Source organism: Canis lupus, chromosome 25 (genome assembly GCF_011100685.1).
Source record: "Canis lupus familiaris isolate Mischka breed German Shepherd chromosome 25, alternate assembly UU_Cfam_GSD_1.0, whole genome shotgun sequence".
In the NCBI taxonomy this organism is placed as follows: Eukaryota; Metazoa; Chordata; class Mammalia; order Carnivora; family Canidae; genus Canis; species Canis lupus.
Window position 1 is genome coordinate 47,448,490 of NC_049246.1, and position 18,909 is coordinate 47,467,398.

Sequence of the window (18,909 nt, forward strand, 5' to 3'; positions counted from 1 at the left end):
GCGACTGCAGGATCCGCATTGACAACAGGAGGGCTCAAGTGGGATGCATCTCGACCATCCTTCTTCTGATGCTTTTAAGCCAGTTTGGAAGCCACATCCATCATTTTTTATCCTCAAGCCAAGGATCAAACACACCGCCCCCCTCATGTCCTAGGAGTTCCATGAAAAACACGCTGGGTCTTGGCGCTTTCTGCTCTACTGCTTTCCATCACGCTGTGATGAGGGCTGGTGGCTAATTACTTTATTGGCATGGGCCTCATAAATATTGCATATTTGTTTTGTTGACCCCCAAAGTATCATATACTTATTTATGATATATTTTATATATACCATATATATATATGAAATTTATGTTGACTCCCAATTCTACTTACTACTTCAGCATTAAATTAAAAAGAGGAATGAACTATTTCTTGCCCGTAGGTCTAGGTCAAAGAGGAACAGTATTATAAGTGCCCAAACGATTCCCATACTGTTTTAAAGCCAGTCAAACAAATAAAACATGATTTCTATTTCAGAATTGCCATCAGAGCAAAGCCTGGCTGGGGTTCCTGCCCCTGATGACTCAGGTCATGCACATAAAAAAAAGTTATTAAAATGATAAGGGCGAAGGAAAGCAGCAGATAGCTCTGTGACAAAGAGCCCCGCCCTTCCTGCACCTGTCGGCGCGCTGCAGAATTCTGGTCCGTTGGCCCGAACAATCACGGTCGAATTGTATTTAGCAGTTAGAGTGGATGTCGTTGAAAACCGGTGGAGCCCTGATCCTTCGGATGCATGAAATACACTTTCACTGATTCATGAAAGGCCGGCCTTGTTAAGGGCCGAGTAACAGAAGCCTGTGTGTAAAAGGCAAGCCTAACATTAGCCCTTTGTCTAATTTGATTAATTTTAATTGCAGGTGCTTGCTTGGGTTATTATCTCTCCGGATGATTGCCGACGGGACCTTCAGTCCAGAATGTTAAGCAGGCACGCCAAAGCGGTGCCGACGTGCCCCTGCCCCGGGTAGCACCAACCTCCTGTGCTCTCGGGATGCAGGGTGGCCAGAGAACTACCCTCCCTCGAAACTGTCAGCACGAAGAGTTCCACCGGGACGAGGCTGCCAAAGGCGGCAAGCAAGGGCACCCCTGCTCCTTGGAAAAGCACGAGTGTGTGGAGTCTTTACCTAGTGGCAAGATCCCGTACAGGGCGATGAGCTGTCTGACATCCAGGAGCGAAGGCATGGGTTCTATGGACACCTGGCGAAGAGTGGTCCCCAAGTAACTGTACTCTCCTAGCGGAACAGAAACAGAGCATAAGTCAGTGGGAGCCTGGGCTGGTCTGAGCTGCATCATTCTGGCACTTGCAAGACTAACACAGAATGCACAGTCAACACTTCTGAGCAAACAGAATGGTGTTCCCAAGAGTCATGAAGAGCACATCTTCTCTCAGACAAAGGCCTGGAGGAAAACCCATCCCGTCACGATAGCACTGCTCTCCTGGCTACGGTCACGGGGAAGTCTGCTGAGGATGACACTAACCTCCCGGGATTTCTAAAAAAATAACCTGTGAAATATCGAACACGTGAAGTGGCACAAAGTTCTAAGATGAAGGACATGCAAAGTAGACTAAAACATGGTAGGCTTTATTTAATTCGCACTCGAAGCGATTATGTCTAACATTTGCACAGACTTTAAAAATAAATTATTTAAGATCCATGTGGAATTTGTACTGGAGCCGTGTAAATCTGAACCTAAAACGCAATCATTTGAAAGGAAGGCTATGAGTCTAATTTAGGATAAATAGAAACATCTCCTTTTGAGGGTAATATTCATTTACATTTTTATCATTTTCGAAGGATTACCAAAGGAATAATACAGAGATAAATCTTTACAGGTTTAATTAGAAGGCATCAAAGGTCTTAATTGTAACTAGTCATAAATCTGAAGTGTTATTTTCTAAGTAATTTAGATAAGGTCACCAAGAAAATTAGTTTGCCTGTCTCCATTTGTCATGAGGAGGGACCTTTATATGCTCATACGGTTCTCTCTTGATTTGTACCTGAATCTGAAGGAAAAATATTCAATGCAGGAGTCACAGTGTCTGGATCATTTTTTCTCTGACTTTTTCTTTCTATAAGAGGTATGGATCTTGCAGAGCTCTTGATGTTCTGTATGTATGTCAAATATAATGCACTACGTGTATGCGAAATAAAAGCTTTTAAAGCATTTTTGAATGCTAAGCCAATTAGAATTAAGGACCAGATAATGCTGGCTGTTTTGTTGTGGAGGGCAGGCTTCTTACATGAAAAAAAAAAAAAAAGTCCTTGGCAAGGGACTTTGGAGAGAATGAGTGATAGTGAAAGCTTCCACTGTGGCTTCTGATCCCCGCGCTTTTTAATGAACAGGTAATAAATACGAGAGTGGTTAATTTTGCCTTTACTAGAGCTGGAAGAGATCCTGTAGCCACCATTAAATCCAGGGCTTATTGCTGTAAACATGACATTGGAGGTGATCTGAAAGTGACCCCAATTTTCCTGCTTAAATAAATCCATATTAATATCCAGATGCACCATATTTTCTAGAACCTAACAGATTTTATTTAGACACATCATATTAAGTTGAATTAGTGGGTGTTGGTTCTGATGGCACGAAGGACACGACCAGCCCCGGCCACTTGCCAAGGGCTGACTCTCATCCTGGAAGTGCGTGGCTGCGTTTGGCAGTCGCTGGACGTGGAAGCCATAAGGCTCTTCCCATCCACGCAGGCAGAGCTTAGAAACTTCAGGATTCCCTATATGGATACCAGGTCTTCCGCCAGAGAGGGAAGAGGGAAACGGTGGAGGAAAAGGTATTTTAAGTCCAAGGCATGATCAAAGGCCAGAAAGCCTCCAACAGTGGATGGAAAAGAAACAGGGGACGTGTTGCAGGGTCGGACAGTGTTTCCTTACAATTCCTATGTTGAAATCCAGATCCCCGATATCTCAGAATGTGACCTCATTTGGAAATAGGGCCGCTGCAGATACAACCAGTGAAGGTGAGGTCATTAGGGTGGGTTCCAGTGCATGATGACTGGTGTCCTTTACCAAAAGGGGCAACCTGCACACAGGCGTGGGCACGGGGAGGGCGTGTGGAGTGGACGTGAGGACGGGGAGACGCAGCAGAGTGTCACAGGAGCTGGGGGACAGTGGGGCGGCCGGGCAGGAGGGCTGGCAGTCGGAGCAAGAGAGACCGGGGTTGGAGGGAGGGGGTATGGAGGCCTCAGCGAAGCAACAGCTTCTCCCTCAGGCCCTCAGAAGGAACCAGCCCTGCGGACACCCTGATCTTGGGCTTCTGGCCTGCAGGCTGTGACGGAATGTTTGCGACACCTGTTTCAGCAGCCCTAGCAAACTGGTACAGAAGGAGTGAAATAATGGGAGAGAACGGGGACATCAGAGCAGGGAAAAAAATAACGAGAAATCAAAAAGTAATTGAGAAATAAAGGTGCCAATCGGCCTCTAATACTCCATTCTGCGCCACGTAGAATAAAAAGGGTATGAAGAACCGAGCAATTTTTAACAAGTTGTAGCTTCCTAAATACGTTCCTGGCGGATGAGGGGCTGAGGCTCAAGAGTAGACGTGCTGGTGGACATCCAGCCACCTCCACTCCTCCAACGACAGGGACCGGGATGCGTGCTGCATGCTTAGGATTCAGGAACAAATTAACATCACAAAAAGACATGAAAATAATAATGATTTCCCGTTTCTAGACTGTTGGGTTGGACGCAGGCCACCCAGCTTCCAGGACAAGGTCAGCAGAGAGTCGGCTCCAGGCTGACTTCGTGTTGTGACAGCGCTGCTGAGACGGTGCACCTGCCCGGGCATCACCTACTCCGAAGCTTTGGGGTACGGGGTGGGGGGGTTCATGTGTACACGTGTAAGTCATGCCGTCTACGATGTTGAGTTTTCTCCTCTGTAGGGCAGGCTCTGAACACCCAGGAGAGGGTCTCAACACAGTGACTCCAGGTTCGGGAGAATGCTCCCCCAAAAGCCCAGTGGCTGAACCATGAGTGGGGCCAGCTAATCTAGGGGGATATTAATTTATGATTAATACTATCCTCCCTGTATTTTTGCCCTGAGCTCGCCAAAGGCTGGGCGAGAACGCCGCCACCAGCAAGAGCAGGACAATAGCTAGCTCTGCGCCAGGCCAAGCATATCCCGAAGGCCTCATCCCCTAACTCATTATTCACAGCGATTTAATGAGGCCGGAGCTGCTCTTGTTCCCCTAATTGTGGAAACTGAGGCACAGAAGGATTCCATAAAGGGCGAGGAGGTCCGGGAGGGGACATTCTGTCTTTCATTTTTTTTTTTTTTTAAGATTTTATTTATTTATGATAGTCACAGAGAGAGAGAGAGGGGCAGAGACACAGGCAGAGGGAGAAGCAGGCTCCATGCACCGGGAGCCTGACGTGGGATTCGATCCCGGGACTCCAGGATCGCGCCCTGGGCCAAAGGCAGGCGCCAAACCGCTGCGCCACCCAGGGATCCCACATTCTGTCTTTCATATTTTATTTCTCTCGAAGCATTACTTACTCATTCTTGCATGCATGGCAATTTATCTTCTGAAATTATTTTTTTCTCTTTATTTCTAATATTCCTTGAGTTTCGTCAGCTCATTTCTGAGTTTTTCTAATTCCATTTCGTGTATTCTTACATTTCTTCTGTAATTTTCTTATTGTGTTAGCTTGCTTGAAAGAGTGGGCTCCATTTACATGTCTTTTTGTGATGTTAATTTGTTCCTTCTTTCCTTTTGATAGAAACTTTGCATAGGCTTTGATCTTGGATGTTTCCAAGACGTTAATTTTATATGAGACAGCATTTCTATACTTTTAGAAGTAAGTTTGGCTCCGGGTAGCTTTTTAAAAGTCATGGAGCCCCCTCTTCTGTTGTTTCCAGATAAATTAAAAGCACGGTGGTGTGTTTTGAGGTGGCCGGACCCCTCCCGGTCACAGATGCTGTGGCTGCCTTAGCTTCCCGGTGAGTGCTTGCTGGTTGGTTCGGTGTTCCTCTGTTCTGCGTCCCTAGTGGCTTGTACTTTGAGGTTTGAGGGGAGACCTTGTCATTTAGTTTTGGTGTAAATGTTGTCTGCAGGTTTCCGTCTTTGCTGTCTGGATGCATTGTCTATTTTTATGTGGGGATTTGGCACGATCCACTGCTGTCTTTCAAGCTAAGGGATCTTACCAGGGAAAAAAAAAATAAGGAAAACATGGAAAAGCCCCTGTGGCAGAATGACTGATTTTGTTAGACTGGGTCATTTTCTTTTTCTTTCAGATTTTTAATTTAAATTGCAGTTAGTTAACATGCAGTGTGCAATGCCGGTTTCCGGTTCATTGATTTATCACTTACACACAACACCCAGTGCTCATCACAAGTGCCCTCCTTAATGCCCGTCACCCGTCTAGCCCATCTCCCACCCATCTCCCCTCCATTGACCCTCAGTTTGTTCTCTAAGAGTCTCTTAGGGTTTGTTTCTCTCTCTCTTTTTTCCCCCCTTCCACTATGTTAGTCTGTTTTGTTTCTTAAATTCCACATATGAGTGAAATCCTATGGTATGTGTCTTTCTCTGACTGACTTACTTCATTTGGCATAATACTCTCTAACTCCATCCATGTCATTGCAAATGGCAAGATTTCATTCTTATTGATGGCTGAATAATATTCCATTGTATATATACCACATCTTTTTTATCCATTCATCTGTCGATGGACATCTGGGCTCTTTCCATAGTTTGGCTATTGTTGATAATGCTGCTATAAACATCAGGGTGCAGGTACCCCTTTGAATCTGTATTTTTGTACCCTTTGGGTAAATACCTAGTAGTGCAATTGCTGGATCATAGGGTAGTTCTATTTTTAACTTTTGGGGAAACTCCATACTGTTTTCCAGAGTGGCTGCACCAGTTGGCATCTCCACCAACAGTACAAGATGGTTCCCCTTTCTCCACATCCCCACTGACATCTGTTGTTTCTCGTGTTGTTAATTTTAGCCATTTTGACAGGTGTGAGGTGGTATCTCATCGCGGTTGTGAGGCTTTTCCCTGATGATGAGAGATGTTGAATATCTTTTCATGTGTCTGTTGGCCATCTGGATGTCCTCTTTGGAAAAATGGCTATCATTAGACTGGGTCATTTTCACTTGAATTCACTGTTAAGTGTCTGATTGTAGTCACTTTGGCCTTTGGTGTCATAAAGATGCTGCCTGGAAACTGACAGATCATTGCAAAGTCCAAGATGGGTAAGAAATCAAACAGAAGATGAGAAATAGGTTCATTATTTTTGGAGACTCCACCTTGTGCCGTGTACTGTATAAACACTAGAAATTCAGCGATGAACAAAAAGACACAATGTCAAAAGAGACGGCAGTTGAGGAGAAGTCAGAGATCTCAATCACAAGGAAAGGGTCAGGGTTCTGTGAAAGATGTCATTTTTTCACATGAACAGAATTAACAGAACAAAATCAATGGAATCCAGGAGAAAACCCTTTAGTAGTTGAACAAGAAACACATAAAAGAAATAGAAATCCAATATATAACCCAGTATATGTTGTGGCAAAATTCTTTTACTATTAGGAAAAATGAATGCTCCTTCAGACCCTCAAGAAGGAAATGTGGCTTTATTTCAAAGGGATTAATCATTTTTTTGATCAGAGGGAAATGTCAACCTTCTCGTTCCTACAGGCTAAAATTAAGTCAATGTACAATATAATACAATAAAAGATAGAGATTCCATGTTTCTACATGGATGCCACAACAATTTAAAAAGAGGGTGGGAAGGCCATATCTTTCTAGAAGAATGGCACCTACTAAACATAGTAAGGATGAAAAAAAATAGAAGACCCACATTTTATAACCCCCCTAGCAGTAATCAAAGCAGGCAAAAATCATCAGTGGATGATAAAAACTTTAAGCCAGTTAGGAACAGATTCTCCAGAGCTTTGAAGAATCCCCCCTCCCCCCAGGTTATTCATTAACTACAAAGGTTAAAGTGAAGCTTGACAGTGGAGAAATCTGGGGAACAGATCTTCGGCCAGTGATGGAACTTAATGTCCCCAGTGATGGGACACACATGCTCCCAGCGTGAAACACTGAGGACATAATATCACCTGTGGAGTCTGCCTCTCAGAAATGTTTAATCCAAATCCAGTCACGAGGAAACCATCAAACCACGTCTGTGGAAGGACAGTCTGTGAAACAGCTCGGACTCTGACACTGTCAATGGTGTGAAGGATGTTGGGTTGGAGGTTGTTCTAGATCAAAGGCAGGAAAGGCAACTAACCAGATAGGAGCACCGCAGCCACGGTCCTTGATTGGACTTTGGATTCAGAAAGACAAACATTTATAAAGGACAGTATTAGGACAATTGGGGGAGTAGATCGCTTCCTAGGTATTAAGTAATAGCATCGTAATAATGTCAAGTTGTCTGAGTGTGGTTATTCTTTTGTGGTTATGTGAGAGAATGTTCTGGTTCATATATGAGGGAAAGGGAACATTATACCTGCCTCAGGGTGCTGGGATTAGGAAGAAATTTTTATCTATTTTTTTAAATATTTATTTATTTATTTATTTATTTATTTATTTATTTATGATTACTAAGAATTTTAAGTTTTAAGTGTGCTTTCAGGTCATCATGTTTTTTTTTTTTTTTTTTTTTTTTTTTTAATTAAGAGAAAACATTAGTTGGGGATGGTGATAGCAAATGTCCCCCCTCCTTCATTTCAGCTACTTCTGTGGTGGCCCTTTCTGGTAGGAATTCCTCCTCTAAGAACTGTGCGTTGTGCAAATGCCAGGTGCTGTTCCCTGGGGCATTTTGTTTAAATCTGAAAGTGTGAACAATTCCTTTCCTCAGTTTGGCTTATGCCAGCCAGAACGCCTCAAGGAACTTTGCTAGTAGGCTCAAAGAGAGCCAGGAGCGAGCTGGACCTATGCGTTCACAGCACGGAATGAATTAAAATCAATTCGGGCCAACCAAAATCAACCACAAGCCACCACGGGGGCCAGGTTTTGGTTTGGACAGAAACGCAAAGGAATCCTATTTCCAGCTGTCGGGACCTCGCAACCCAAGGGGCGACATATGTGGTACATACATGTGTTATTCTTGGTGTATCTTACCGATGTAATCAGAGAGGTTAACTTTCAGAGCCTGGATCAGCAGCCCTTCTTCCACCAGTTCCTTATACAGAGACTCAATGGTCCTGGTGATAAAGCAGACCAGCTATTCCATGAGCAGACAATAAAATCAGCATTTCTGTTAATCACATACACAGAGAACTTTCACCAGATCTATTTCTAAGCACATTTGTATCTATGCAAATAAGTTGATTTTTGGAAGCGTTTCTCCAATTTGAGGGACACATTAGGCTTTAAAAACAATACTTTTGCTCATCCGTGTGTACATCTGACGTTTCCCATTAATAAGAATTATATCTGTGGGCATCTGAGACCAGCTATCGCTCCTCCAGTGTGCCCTTTCATTAGTCCTTGTGACGGCACAGATATGAATTAGAAATTGCCCAATAATAGTAGCGCAATGGGCCCACAATTATACATTCAGTTAGCATCTGCAAGCCGTAGTAGATCATTAATCCTTTGTGAAATTGATGTTTCCTTTTTAACCCAATAGCATAATAGTTTAGGAGAAATATCTATAAAGAACAAAGGCTTATAGGGGAACTAATTCTACTCCGAAAGACAAATGTCTAACACAGTGAGTGTGATGATTTTTTTTTTTTTTTTTGGAGGATGTTATACTTTTCCTTAGTGTTTACAGATGTCAAAACCACTTCCCTAAGAGGTCCTTGGGCATATAGCCAGCCCACTGGTAATTTATACTAATTGAGGGAAAAAATCAAGACAGTATCCCACTTAATGATTGAAACTCCCAGTGAAATTAACTGGGGCTTGGTTTGTAGGAATTTAGATAGGTCAAGCTCAAATATTGAGTTTAATCCTTTGAGATGTTTTGCCTATTCCCTTTTCATTTCTAGGGGCCTTATGCTTTAGTTCTACCCGAGTCTTTCTTTAGAATGAAGGATTGTAAATATATTAACTATATTTCACTAGTTCTTTGTTGTATGATCCAGGTTAATGTGAGCAAGAATATCAGTTATATTTAAGCCAAATACCATTGGGATAAATATTAATTCAATGACCCCATTCTTCAATTGACCAGAATTTTATTCTTTCAAATATATTTAAAATAGTATTTAAATTAAAATAACATTTAAAACTCTGTGTTGAATTAAGAAGGTTTTAATTGTAATGGGATTTGGGATAATAATATCTGACCAGTATCAAGAAAGTACCAACTGTCCTTTTTTTTAAACTAGAATATTGATTTAATAATAAACATAGAATATATGCATAAAATGCTAACATAAAATTGAAGAAGATTCTCTAAAACAATCAAAACAAAATACATGAAGAAGGTTGGAACACAAGCCTGTATTTGGATCTTTCCAGTGAAATAAACTTCTGTTATGGAATAAAACATTTTCAACTTTAAAACTACCTTAAATATGATAAAAGTACTGGTTTCAGGTTGATATTAACTCGATGAGAAAAATGGAAGTTGTCTTAGAGTGTCTTGGTGGGATTGGCCTTAGTCCAGAGATGTAGGGTCTCCAAAATTGAAATGAAAAGTCTTCTAGGAATGAGACAGCCAGTTATTTCTATACTTTCGGGCACAAGAGTGAATAAAACAGTCCTGGTCTCTCTTTATTTCACTAGAGAACCACTTTTGGCCCATTTACGGTAGTTCAATTATACAGAAGCAAGTATAAGAACATATTCAATGTCTAATGGATATTGTTCATGAGCTACATATGTGTGATCTGTATTGTTAAACTGTATTGTTATTTGGTAAACTCATCTTTATATGCATGAGAATGTGAATGAAAAGCTTTAATTTAGTGGTCAGGTCATATTGGTTGATTTGATTTTAGCTCTGGTTTGTGTCTGGATGAGGCACTTAGCATAATCTTCTTCGCCTGAAAGATGTACTTGGTTTTGGGGCTAATGTAAGAGCAAAGGAGAAAGATGGGTTTTAAAAGCTACTAAAAAACAGCTGTGTCCTGTGGCACTGTGTGCATTCATAGGTTGGACCCCTGTCTAGGGAAGGGAGCTCCCTGGGTCCCCAGGAGGCATTAGTGCTGGCACTTGGAGGGATTGGTGCCCTAGGAATAGGCACCTGACTCTCAGGATGCTGACTAGGCCCCTCTTAGGCATCAGTCAGCTCTAGCATCTTGACTTTGAACCTGTCCCCAGATGATGGAGCCTCAAGTGAGGAAACCTGCCTCTATGGGTACCCTGTGCGAGCCTTTTCTCTACAGAGCCAAAGCCCACACACCCTCTGGCTATCTTTCCAGGGGCTACCTGCCACGCTCCAGGCATGTGCACTAGCTCTGGTGTGCTCTGGCCTCCTCTCTCCTTCTGGATGCTTCTAAGCTGGCTTCCTTTCTCATGGATCCACTCTCAAGTAGTTTGGGAATGTATCCCTGGTAGGCAGGGGATGACTAGAAAACACTCCCAAACAGGGGAGCAATATGTGACACCCGTTAATAAAACCCATGGGAGAAAAAGTATTACCTTCAGAATGATTTCTGACATTTTCTTAGGGATTGTATTTTGTTTGACATTTATTTATTTATTTATTTATTTATTTATTTATTTATTTATTTGAAGTATAATCAACACACAGTATCCTATTAGTTTTAGATTATTAGTGATTCAGTATTTTTATACATTACAGAATGATCCCCACGATAAGTCTAGTCTCCATCTATCACCATACAAAGTTATTACTATATCGTTGACTATATTCCCTATGCTGTACATTACATCCTATTGACTTAATTATTTTGTAACTGGAAGTTTGTGCCTCTTGATCCCCCTTTTCTACCTGTCCCCCAGCCCTGCCCCAGCTGGTGGCCACTAGCTTATTTCCTGCATCTCTTTTGTTTGTTTTGTTTTGTTTTGTTTTTTTAGATTCCACTACATTCCTTGAAATTATCAGAAAACCCAGGTTCTATTTATTTCCAGTGTTAAAGCACTGAAGGGTCATTTCAGCATAAAAAATGAGCATTTAAAAATGATTCATGAGTATCAAAGCTCGGACAGCAGAGCTCAAGGAAATGGAAACATCCCTTGACATGGTAAAACTCTGTCCTTCCCTTCAACGAGCATCTGTGAAGTGCCTCAGTGGGCCGGGCCTGGGACAGGGCAGGAAACGGGAACAGTCTCTGCCCTCGTGGAGTGTCAGTGCTCCCTCAAAAGTTGGATCAGGATGCTATTTCTTAAACAATTTCTTAAGAACCCCATGAAATTTGGGATGCCTCTTGGTTGGTTAAGTGTCCGACTCTTGTTTCCAGCTCAGGTCACGATCTCAGGGTCATGGGACCGAGCCCTGCGTCAGGCTCTGCACTGGGTGGGAAGTCTGCTTGAGATTCTCTCTCACCCTCTATCTCTCCCTGTGCTCGTGTTCTCCTTCTCTCAAATAAATAAATAAAATCTTAAAAAAAAAAAGGATCCCCATGAACTTAAAAAATTCACATAATCTCAGAGGTGACCATGGCGTACATCCTTTGCCGTACATCTCTGCAGGCTAGGAGGCTGCATTTTTTTTTTAAGATTTTATTTATTAATTCATGAGATACACAGAGAGAGAGGAAGCGACGTATAGGCAAAGGGATAAGCAGGCTCCCCTCAGGAGCCTGCTTAGCCCCGATGTGGGACTCGATCCCGGTACCAGGATCACGCCCTGAGCCAAAGGCAGATGCTCAACTGCTGAGTCCCCCAGGTGTCCCTAGGAGGCTGCATTTCATGCAGGACTGCAGAGCGGCCCCAGCACTTCGAGGTGGGAGGAGGTGCGGTGGGCAGAGAGGGGTGCCTTTCCTAGGCTGGGGCCGTGGACTTCTGTGGTGACCTGCGCTCTGCTCTGGGGAGCTTTTCACGTGCAGTACAACAGCACTAGGGCACACCTCACCTGTCAGCTGTTAGATCTTTGTCCTTCTTCCCTCTTTTCCCTTTTTTGCCTTTCTTCCCTTTCTTTTTCTGGAAAAAAATGGAAACAGTCAACAATTTAGTAAAAACAAGTGAGCAAATTAGCTCTAGATACTAGGAAAAACAGCTGGTTTTGTTAGTGGTGGCAGGGAATGGGATGGGAACATCCACTGTGGCACACTGGACATGCGGTTGCCACATTTTCCTGGACGGAAGGCTTGGCCTGGGAAACTGCAGGTTGCTTATGTGGGCACATCCCTGGGTGGGTAGATGGTGAGGTCACCACTGCGAAGCCTGCACAAGGCCTGATTCCCAACAGGTTCTGAGCATTCTGGCTCTTCCTGTGGGCTCTCACCTACAAAGGATGAGAGCACCGCGTGCCCAGGCCATCAAGTTGTGCTGGTCTTTGACATCCAATCTCGTGCCCTGTTAGCCTCAGCCCCAGATCTGCATCCCAGGGGGCTCTGCATTCTGATCACTGGGATAGCCGGAGGGAAGTGCTTGGAATATGATTGCTCAAAACAGTGCTGGTTGCTTCACTACTCTGTTTAAAGCACCCATTGGTACCTGCCCATCGCCCATGGGATGAAGTTAAAGTTCACCACCATGGTGGATGCAGTTCTTCCAGGGGCTCTCTTCCTTTACTGGCTCATATTCTTTCTCAGGCCTCCGCCCAAGCTCCCCCGTCATGCAGACTGACGGTCGGGCACTTTCTTACTATCCTAGCATCTTTCATTCCTCCACGTCCATGTCTACATTCATTCATTATTTTTACTTGCAGTATAATTTATGCACCGTGAATATACTCGTGTGCAGGCTGACTGACTTTTGCATTTATTTTTTTACATATAACCATATAAACACTGCCTGAATCAACATCTAGAATGTCTTCTCTCCATCCCTGGAAAGGAGCATGAGAGAGAGACTGTGGGTAGACTTCACTGTGGATTCAGACTGCTTGTTGCAGGTCCACAGAATTGCACAATATAAACTGCCTATGGCTTCTTTTAGCCAATATCATGTTCTTAAGATTCACTTAATGTGGTTGCACATAGCTATACTTCATGATTTTCAGGTGTTTACACGTTAAATTTTTTATTTTGAGACTATGGTAGGTTCACATGCAGTCGTAAGAAATAATACAGAGATCCTGAGTACCATCTACCAGGTTTCTCTCAAAAGTAACATCTTACAGAACTATCTGAACCAAAAGTCACAACCAAGACACTGGTATTGACAATGTAATAGTCAAGATACAGAACATTTCTATTTCCACCAGGACCCCTCAAGGGGCCCTTTCCAGACCCACTCCCTTCTCTCTCATGAGCACCTCATCTTTAACCCCCAGAAACTATGAATCTCTCCTCTGTTTCCATAATTTTGTCTTTTTGAGAATGTTGTATCAACAAAACCACATAGTACATATCTTTTTGCTTTTCACTTGTTATAATTCTCAGGAAATCTGGCCAGGTCATTCTATATATCAACGGTTGTTCTTTTTTATTGCTGTTTTCAGTTTTGAATTATTGTGAATGAAGGGGTGTGTGTGTGTGTGTGTGTGTGTGTGTGTGTGTGTCTTTGTTTCTCTGGGATTAATGCCCATGAGTGCAATTGCTTGGTTGTATAGTACTTGCATATCTGGTTTGCAAAGAAAGTGCCAAACTGCTTTTCAGAGTGCCAATACCATTTCACATTCCCACCAGTAATGTATGAGTGATCTCGATTCTTCCCATCTTCTCCAGCAATTGGTGATGCCATCCTAATGGGAGTGTGGTGACCTCTCATTGTGATTTTAATTTGCATTTCCCTCATGGCTAATGGCATCTTTTCCCATGCTCTCTTGCCCTCTCTACAGCCACACCAGTGCCATACCTCCTTGTGTATTTTGCCCATTTTCTAATCAATTGCATTTTAACTGTTGTGTTGTGAGAGTTCTTCATATGCCCTAGGTACTAGCTCTTCCTCAGATATGTGGTTTGCAAATATTTTCTCCTAGTCTTTAGTTTGTCTTCTCATGTTCTCCTTAGAATCTTACATGGAGGAAAAGTTTCTAATTTTGATCAAGTCTAAATTTGCCTTTTATGAATTCTGCTTTTGCTATTTATTCTAAGAACTCTGTCTAGCCTGAGATCCCTAGGATGTTCTCCTATATTTTAATAATAGTTTTATAGTTGTAAATTTTCCATTCAAGTGCATTCGAGTTTGAGCTCATTTTTGTACAATGTATGAGACTTAGGTAAAGGTTCATTTTTTTCTGTCTGTGGTTATCTAATTGTTTCAGCATCATGTATTGTAAAGGTTATTCTTCCTTAAATTTTTGTACCTTTGTCAAAAATCAGTCAGGAATATTCATGTGGACTCACTTCTGGTTGTGCATTCTGTTCTGTCGATCTATGTATCTATCCCTCTACCAGTAATTAAGTTTAATTCTATCATCTTCATATTTATTTATTTTACTTTATTAAAAATTATTTATTTATTCCTGAGAGATGCACACACACACACACACACACACACACAGAGAGAGAGAGAGAGAGAGAGAACGAGAGAGAGAGAGGCAGAGACATAGGCAGAGAGAGAAGCAGGCTCCATGCAGGGAGCCCGATGTGTGACTTGATCCCGGTTCTCCAGGATTATGCCCTGGGCCAAAGGCAGGTGCTAAGCTGTTGAGCCATCCAGGGATCCCTCCAATATTTGTTTTTTAATTGTACAATCTGTTCTTTTTCCTTTTCCTTTTCCTTTCCTGTAGTCTTCCTAATCAATCAGGTATTTTTTATTTTCCCATGTTATCTTCATTATTACTTCTTGTTATACATTTTAGTATCATTTAAAGAATTACAAAATATAACACTAACTTATTATAATTTACCTTGAACTAGCACTTTATGGTGCCTGAACAGCACAATAACCTTACAAGTCCATTTACCCCTACCTACCTTATCAGTTGCTGTTGTCATATATTTTATTTCTACATGTTATATAAATACCTAAGACTTTGTTATTATTCTTCCCTTAAAAAACAGAATATTCTAAAAGTAGTGTTTTATATTTTCAAAAGCTGATCATTCCTTCTTACACTTCATTGTTTCCATTTGGGATCAGTTTCCTTTAGCCTGAAAAATATTCTTTTAGTATTTTCATATTGTGGATCTGCTGCTGATAAGTTCTCTAAGATTTTGTTTATCCAGGAACATCTCTATTTCATTACATTTTTGAAGGATGTTTTCACTGGGTCCGGAGTTCTAGGTTGGCAGTTAATTCTTTCCAATCTCTAAAATGCCATTTGTTGCCTCCTGGCTCCATAGTTCCTGTTGAGAAAGTCAGCAGTCATTCTTATTCTTATTTTTGTTTCCTTGAAGGAAATGTGTCTTAAAAGAAGAAAACAAACCTATTAAGATTTTGCCTTTTATCTTCAACTTTTCAGCATTTTGACCATGATGTGCTGAGATGTAGTTTTCTTTGTGTTTGTTCTACTCAAACCTCATTGACCTCATTGAGGCTCCTGAATTTGTGGCTTCATGTCTTTCATCAGATTGGGAAAATTCATGGACATTTCTTTTTCATATATTGCTTCTTTCCCATTCTCCTGCTTTTTTTGGTGGTGGTGGGGGGATTCCAATTACACATACAGTACAACTACTGACTATGTCCCAAATTTCTTTATTCTCTGTTCTGTTCTTTACATTCTTGTTCTTTCAGCACTTCCATTTAGATTTCCTATTGGCTGGTCTTTAAGCTCAATCTGTCTTCTGCTATGCCCATGCTGTTGTTTAATCAGTTCAAGGAGTTCTTAATTTCTGCTTCTGCAATTTTCAGTTGTAGAATGTTCATTTGTTTCTTTTCAAAGTAGATTTTCAATTTATTTTTAAATAAGGCATTCCTCCCTCTCCCATTTATATATGCTAGCTCTCTGGCAAATGCAAAAAATAGCCAAAGATTTTACCCTCAAGGAGCTTCTTAGCTTCTCCAGGAACTCCTATATTCTTAAAACTTCCATGATTACAACAGGAGGAGAACTCAGGAAAGGAGGGCCTCTGAGAGGCAGGACCTCACCCAGTGATGTCATCATGAGGATGACAGCACATCCAGAGTTATCCAATCTTACAGATCTGGAAACTTGCTCTTGCCAGTACAGATGCTTTGTCTGTCTTGTTCTCTTATCTATTCTGAATGACTTGAAATATACCTGGCATATAGTACTCAATAAATCCTATTGAATGAAAAAAATTAATAAAGATAATCTGTTTCCCCAAGCCTAATTTTGGATCTACAAATAACAGGAGAAAGTGGAAAGTGGAATAATCTAAGTTGGTGAATTTAGAATCAGATATACAATTGCCAAGAGAAACAGACCATGTAGACTCGTATCTTATAGAAAAATCATCAGGAAACTATAATAACTTATCAGAACGTTGCTTGGTGAACATGGATTCAGAAAGGAGGTGGCTGGATGCTGTGAACTGCTGGACGATTGATGCTATACTGTGACATCTTGAGGCACATATTTAGCTTACAGGGATCAATCTGCATGGGATCTCAATTTGACTAATTTATTTGATAATATGTACTGAGGACTTTGTTTTGTGCCAGAAAGAGTTACAATGGTGAGCAAGCAAAAAAGACAGTAATACAGTTCCTGCAGTCATAGTCCTTCAGTAGATTCAGGAAGGCAGATACCAACAAAATGATCTCACTAATAAATATAACATTAAAACTGTGATAAAGCACCTGGAAGACCTAGTATACAGTGCTATATGTATGCAGAGAAAGCAGACCTACTATGGATGGCCCAGAAGGCTTCCCTGAGGAAGGAAGGCTTGGACTGAGATTTAAGGGATTAATAGGAGTTAGCTAGGTTAGGGACTGGGCGCATGGGAGCAAAGATAGTTCTTGAAAGAGAACAACATGTGCAAAGGCCCTGTGGTGGGAAGGAATACAGTGGGTTTGAGGGACAAAGAGGAAGTTCAGGGTGCTGAAGCACAGGTGAGAAGGGAGAGTGGGTAAAGAGCTTGGGGAAGTGGACATTGGCCAGGTTGGACAGAAAGCCTGGCTGAAGATTGTCATCTCTATTCTTAGAGGATTAAGATGCCATTGAAGGGTTTCAGCATGTAGTGATAAGAATAGGTTTGTATTTTGAAAGGAAGGTTCAGGTTGCGGATAGTCTCTGATCAAGTAATTTTATCTGGGTGCTGACAGATTAATACTGCCTGATTCTATTCCTCTGAATCCCTTTTGTTCTTCTTTCTATGTTCAGGGTTGACTATTTCCTTTATGCTAATGGTCTTCCTGAGGATGAGACTTGGTATAGTTAATTGTTTCAGCCTTGAAATTAAAACCACATCCAACATATGTGTCCAAAGTTTACACCTAAGTCATTGGATTGGAATTTGGGGCACTCCATAGTTACACAGTTACCATCAATTTATTGGGATACTCTGAGCACACCATTGAATGTTAAACCAGCTTAATTCCAAGAGGGAAATTCACAGCAACCCCTCCTTGTGACATATGATGAACCATGACATGGAAAGGGCAGATACCAGACTACAAGGAATGGAGGAGGCAGTCATGCAGGAGGGTGAGGAAGCCAATTCTTATCTTGGGCCTGGACAATGATACGTGTTGGGTAAAAGGAAAAAGCCTATTTTCAGCCAGAGAAAGTACAGCTACTTCCTCTCTGCATTTCCCATTTTGTTTGGCTTGAATTCCATGTTCAATTATCAAAACATCACTTCTTCATGCCAATAAGACCTATTGGTGAGAGAATAACCTACAGACGACCCTCATCAGTCTTCAGTGATGTGTCCTCAAGGAGGACTTTGAAGGACATTCAGGTGTCAAACTGGTAAGTCAGAGTTAAACTGTGAAACTGTAAATTGTAAAGTCAATACAAAACGGATCAGGATGGCGTCATGCTAAAGGGACTGGCTGAACTAGACACTCATGTAGCTGGATGTGTGAAAAACTCTAAGAGATTATGTGAACCACAAGAAGGTTTGATCAGCCATAGGACCTTGAGAAAACCATCAGAGAGGCAAAGGTTGCCTTATGCACCTGCTGACCCTGCCAGGGAAGGAAAGTCTGGCCTCTTCCTGGATGATTCTGGCCCCAATGGCAGGGCTAGCTCTGGAATGAAAGTGGAAGTAGGGGCCTAGGTTAGGAAAAAACCAGTTCTTTCCTCCTATGTGTGTCCTTTGCTCCCACATGAATACCACATACACAACACTTCTGTCACCAGGTATGTGTGTGCGTGGGGGGTTCCCCCACCAAGAAATACCAGCTGAGAGTCCTACAATTTGACTCAATTCTGACACTATCTACTTAGAAATAGCATCGGATCCCATAGGTTGGGGGCTCAGTCCCACATGACTGCTCCCCTACCCCCACATCAGACACCAAACACAAGTCCCTGGTTAAAAATCTGGTTAAAACTCTTAGGTTCCCACAACCATTTCTTTGAGTTCAATTAGTTTCTTACAGTGGTTCACAGAACTGAGGGAAACACTTCACACTTACCAGTTTATTAAAGGATGTGATAAAGGGTAACAACTGATGGCCAGACCTTAGGATAAGGTCTGGGAGGGTCCTCTGTTCCTGCGGAGTCAGGCTGTGCCACCTTCTTGAAACATCCAAGTGTTCACCCTCCTGACATTACTGGGATTTCATGGAGGCTTCCTCACACAGGCACGATCAATTATTAGCTGCCTTCCCAGCCCTTCTCCCCTCTCTGGAGGGTTGGGGGTGGGGTTGGAAATTCGAAGCTTTTAATCATGCCTTGGTCTACCTGGTGACCGGCCCCCAGACAGGAGCCATCTGGGAGCCCACCCAGAGTTGTCTCATTAGAACACATATGCTCCAACTACTCTCATGACTTAGTGATTTAAAAGGGTTTCAGGAGCT

The 18,909-nt window shown here is 42.1% G+C and overlaps 1 protein-coding gene across 2 annotated transcripts in view; it reads right to left on the reverse strand.

Annotated features, from left to right (window-relative positions):
* The window catches only part of IQCA1 (IQ motif containing with AAA domain 1), a 146,546-nt gene that overhangs the window by 39,637 nt on the left and 88,000 nt on the right, over positions 1 to 18,909 (reverse strand). For both annotated transcript variants that reach the window (XM_038574286.1, XM_038574288.1), the window contains exons 12-14: positions 11,993 to 12,060; positions 8,122 to 8,204; positions 1,163 to 1,270 (exon numbers count right to left, since the gene is read on the reverse strand). In XM_038574286.1, coding sequence (XP_038430214.1) covers positions 1,163 to 1,270; positions 8,122 to 8,204; positions 11,993 to 12,060 — 259 coding nt within the window. The remainder of the gene's footprint in view (positions 1 to 1,162; positions 1,271 to 8,121; positions 8,205 to 11,992; positions 12,061 to 18,909) is intronic.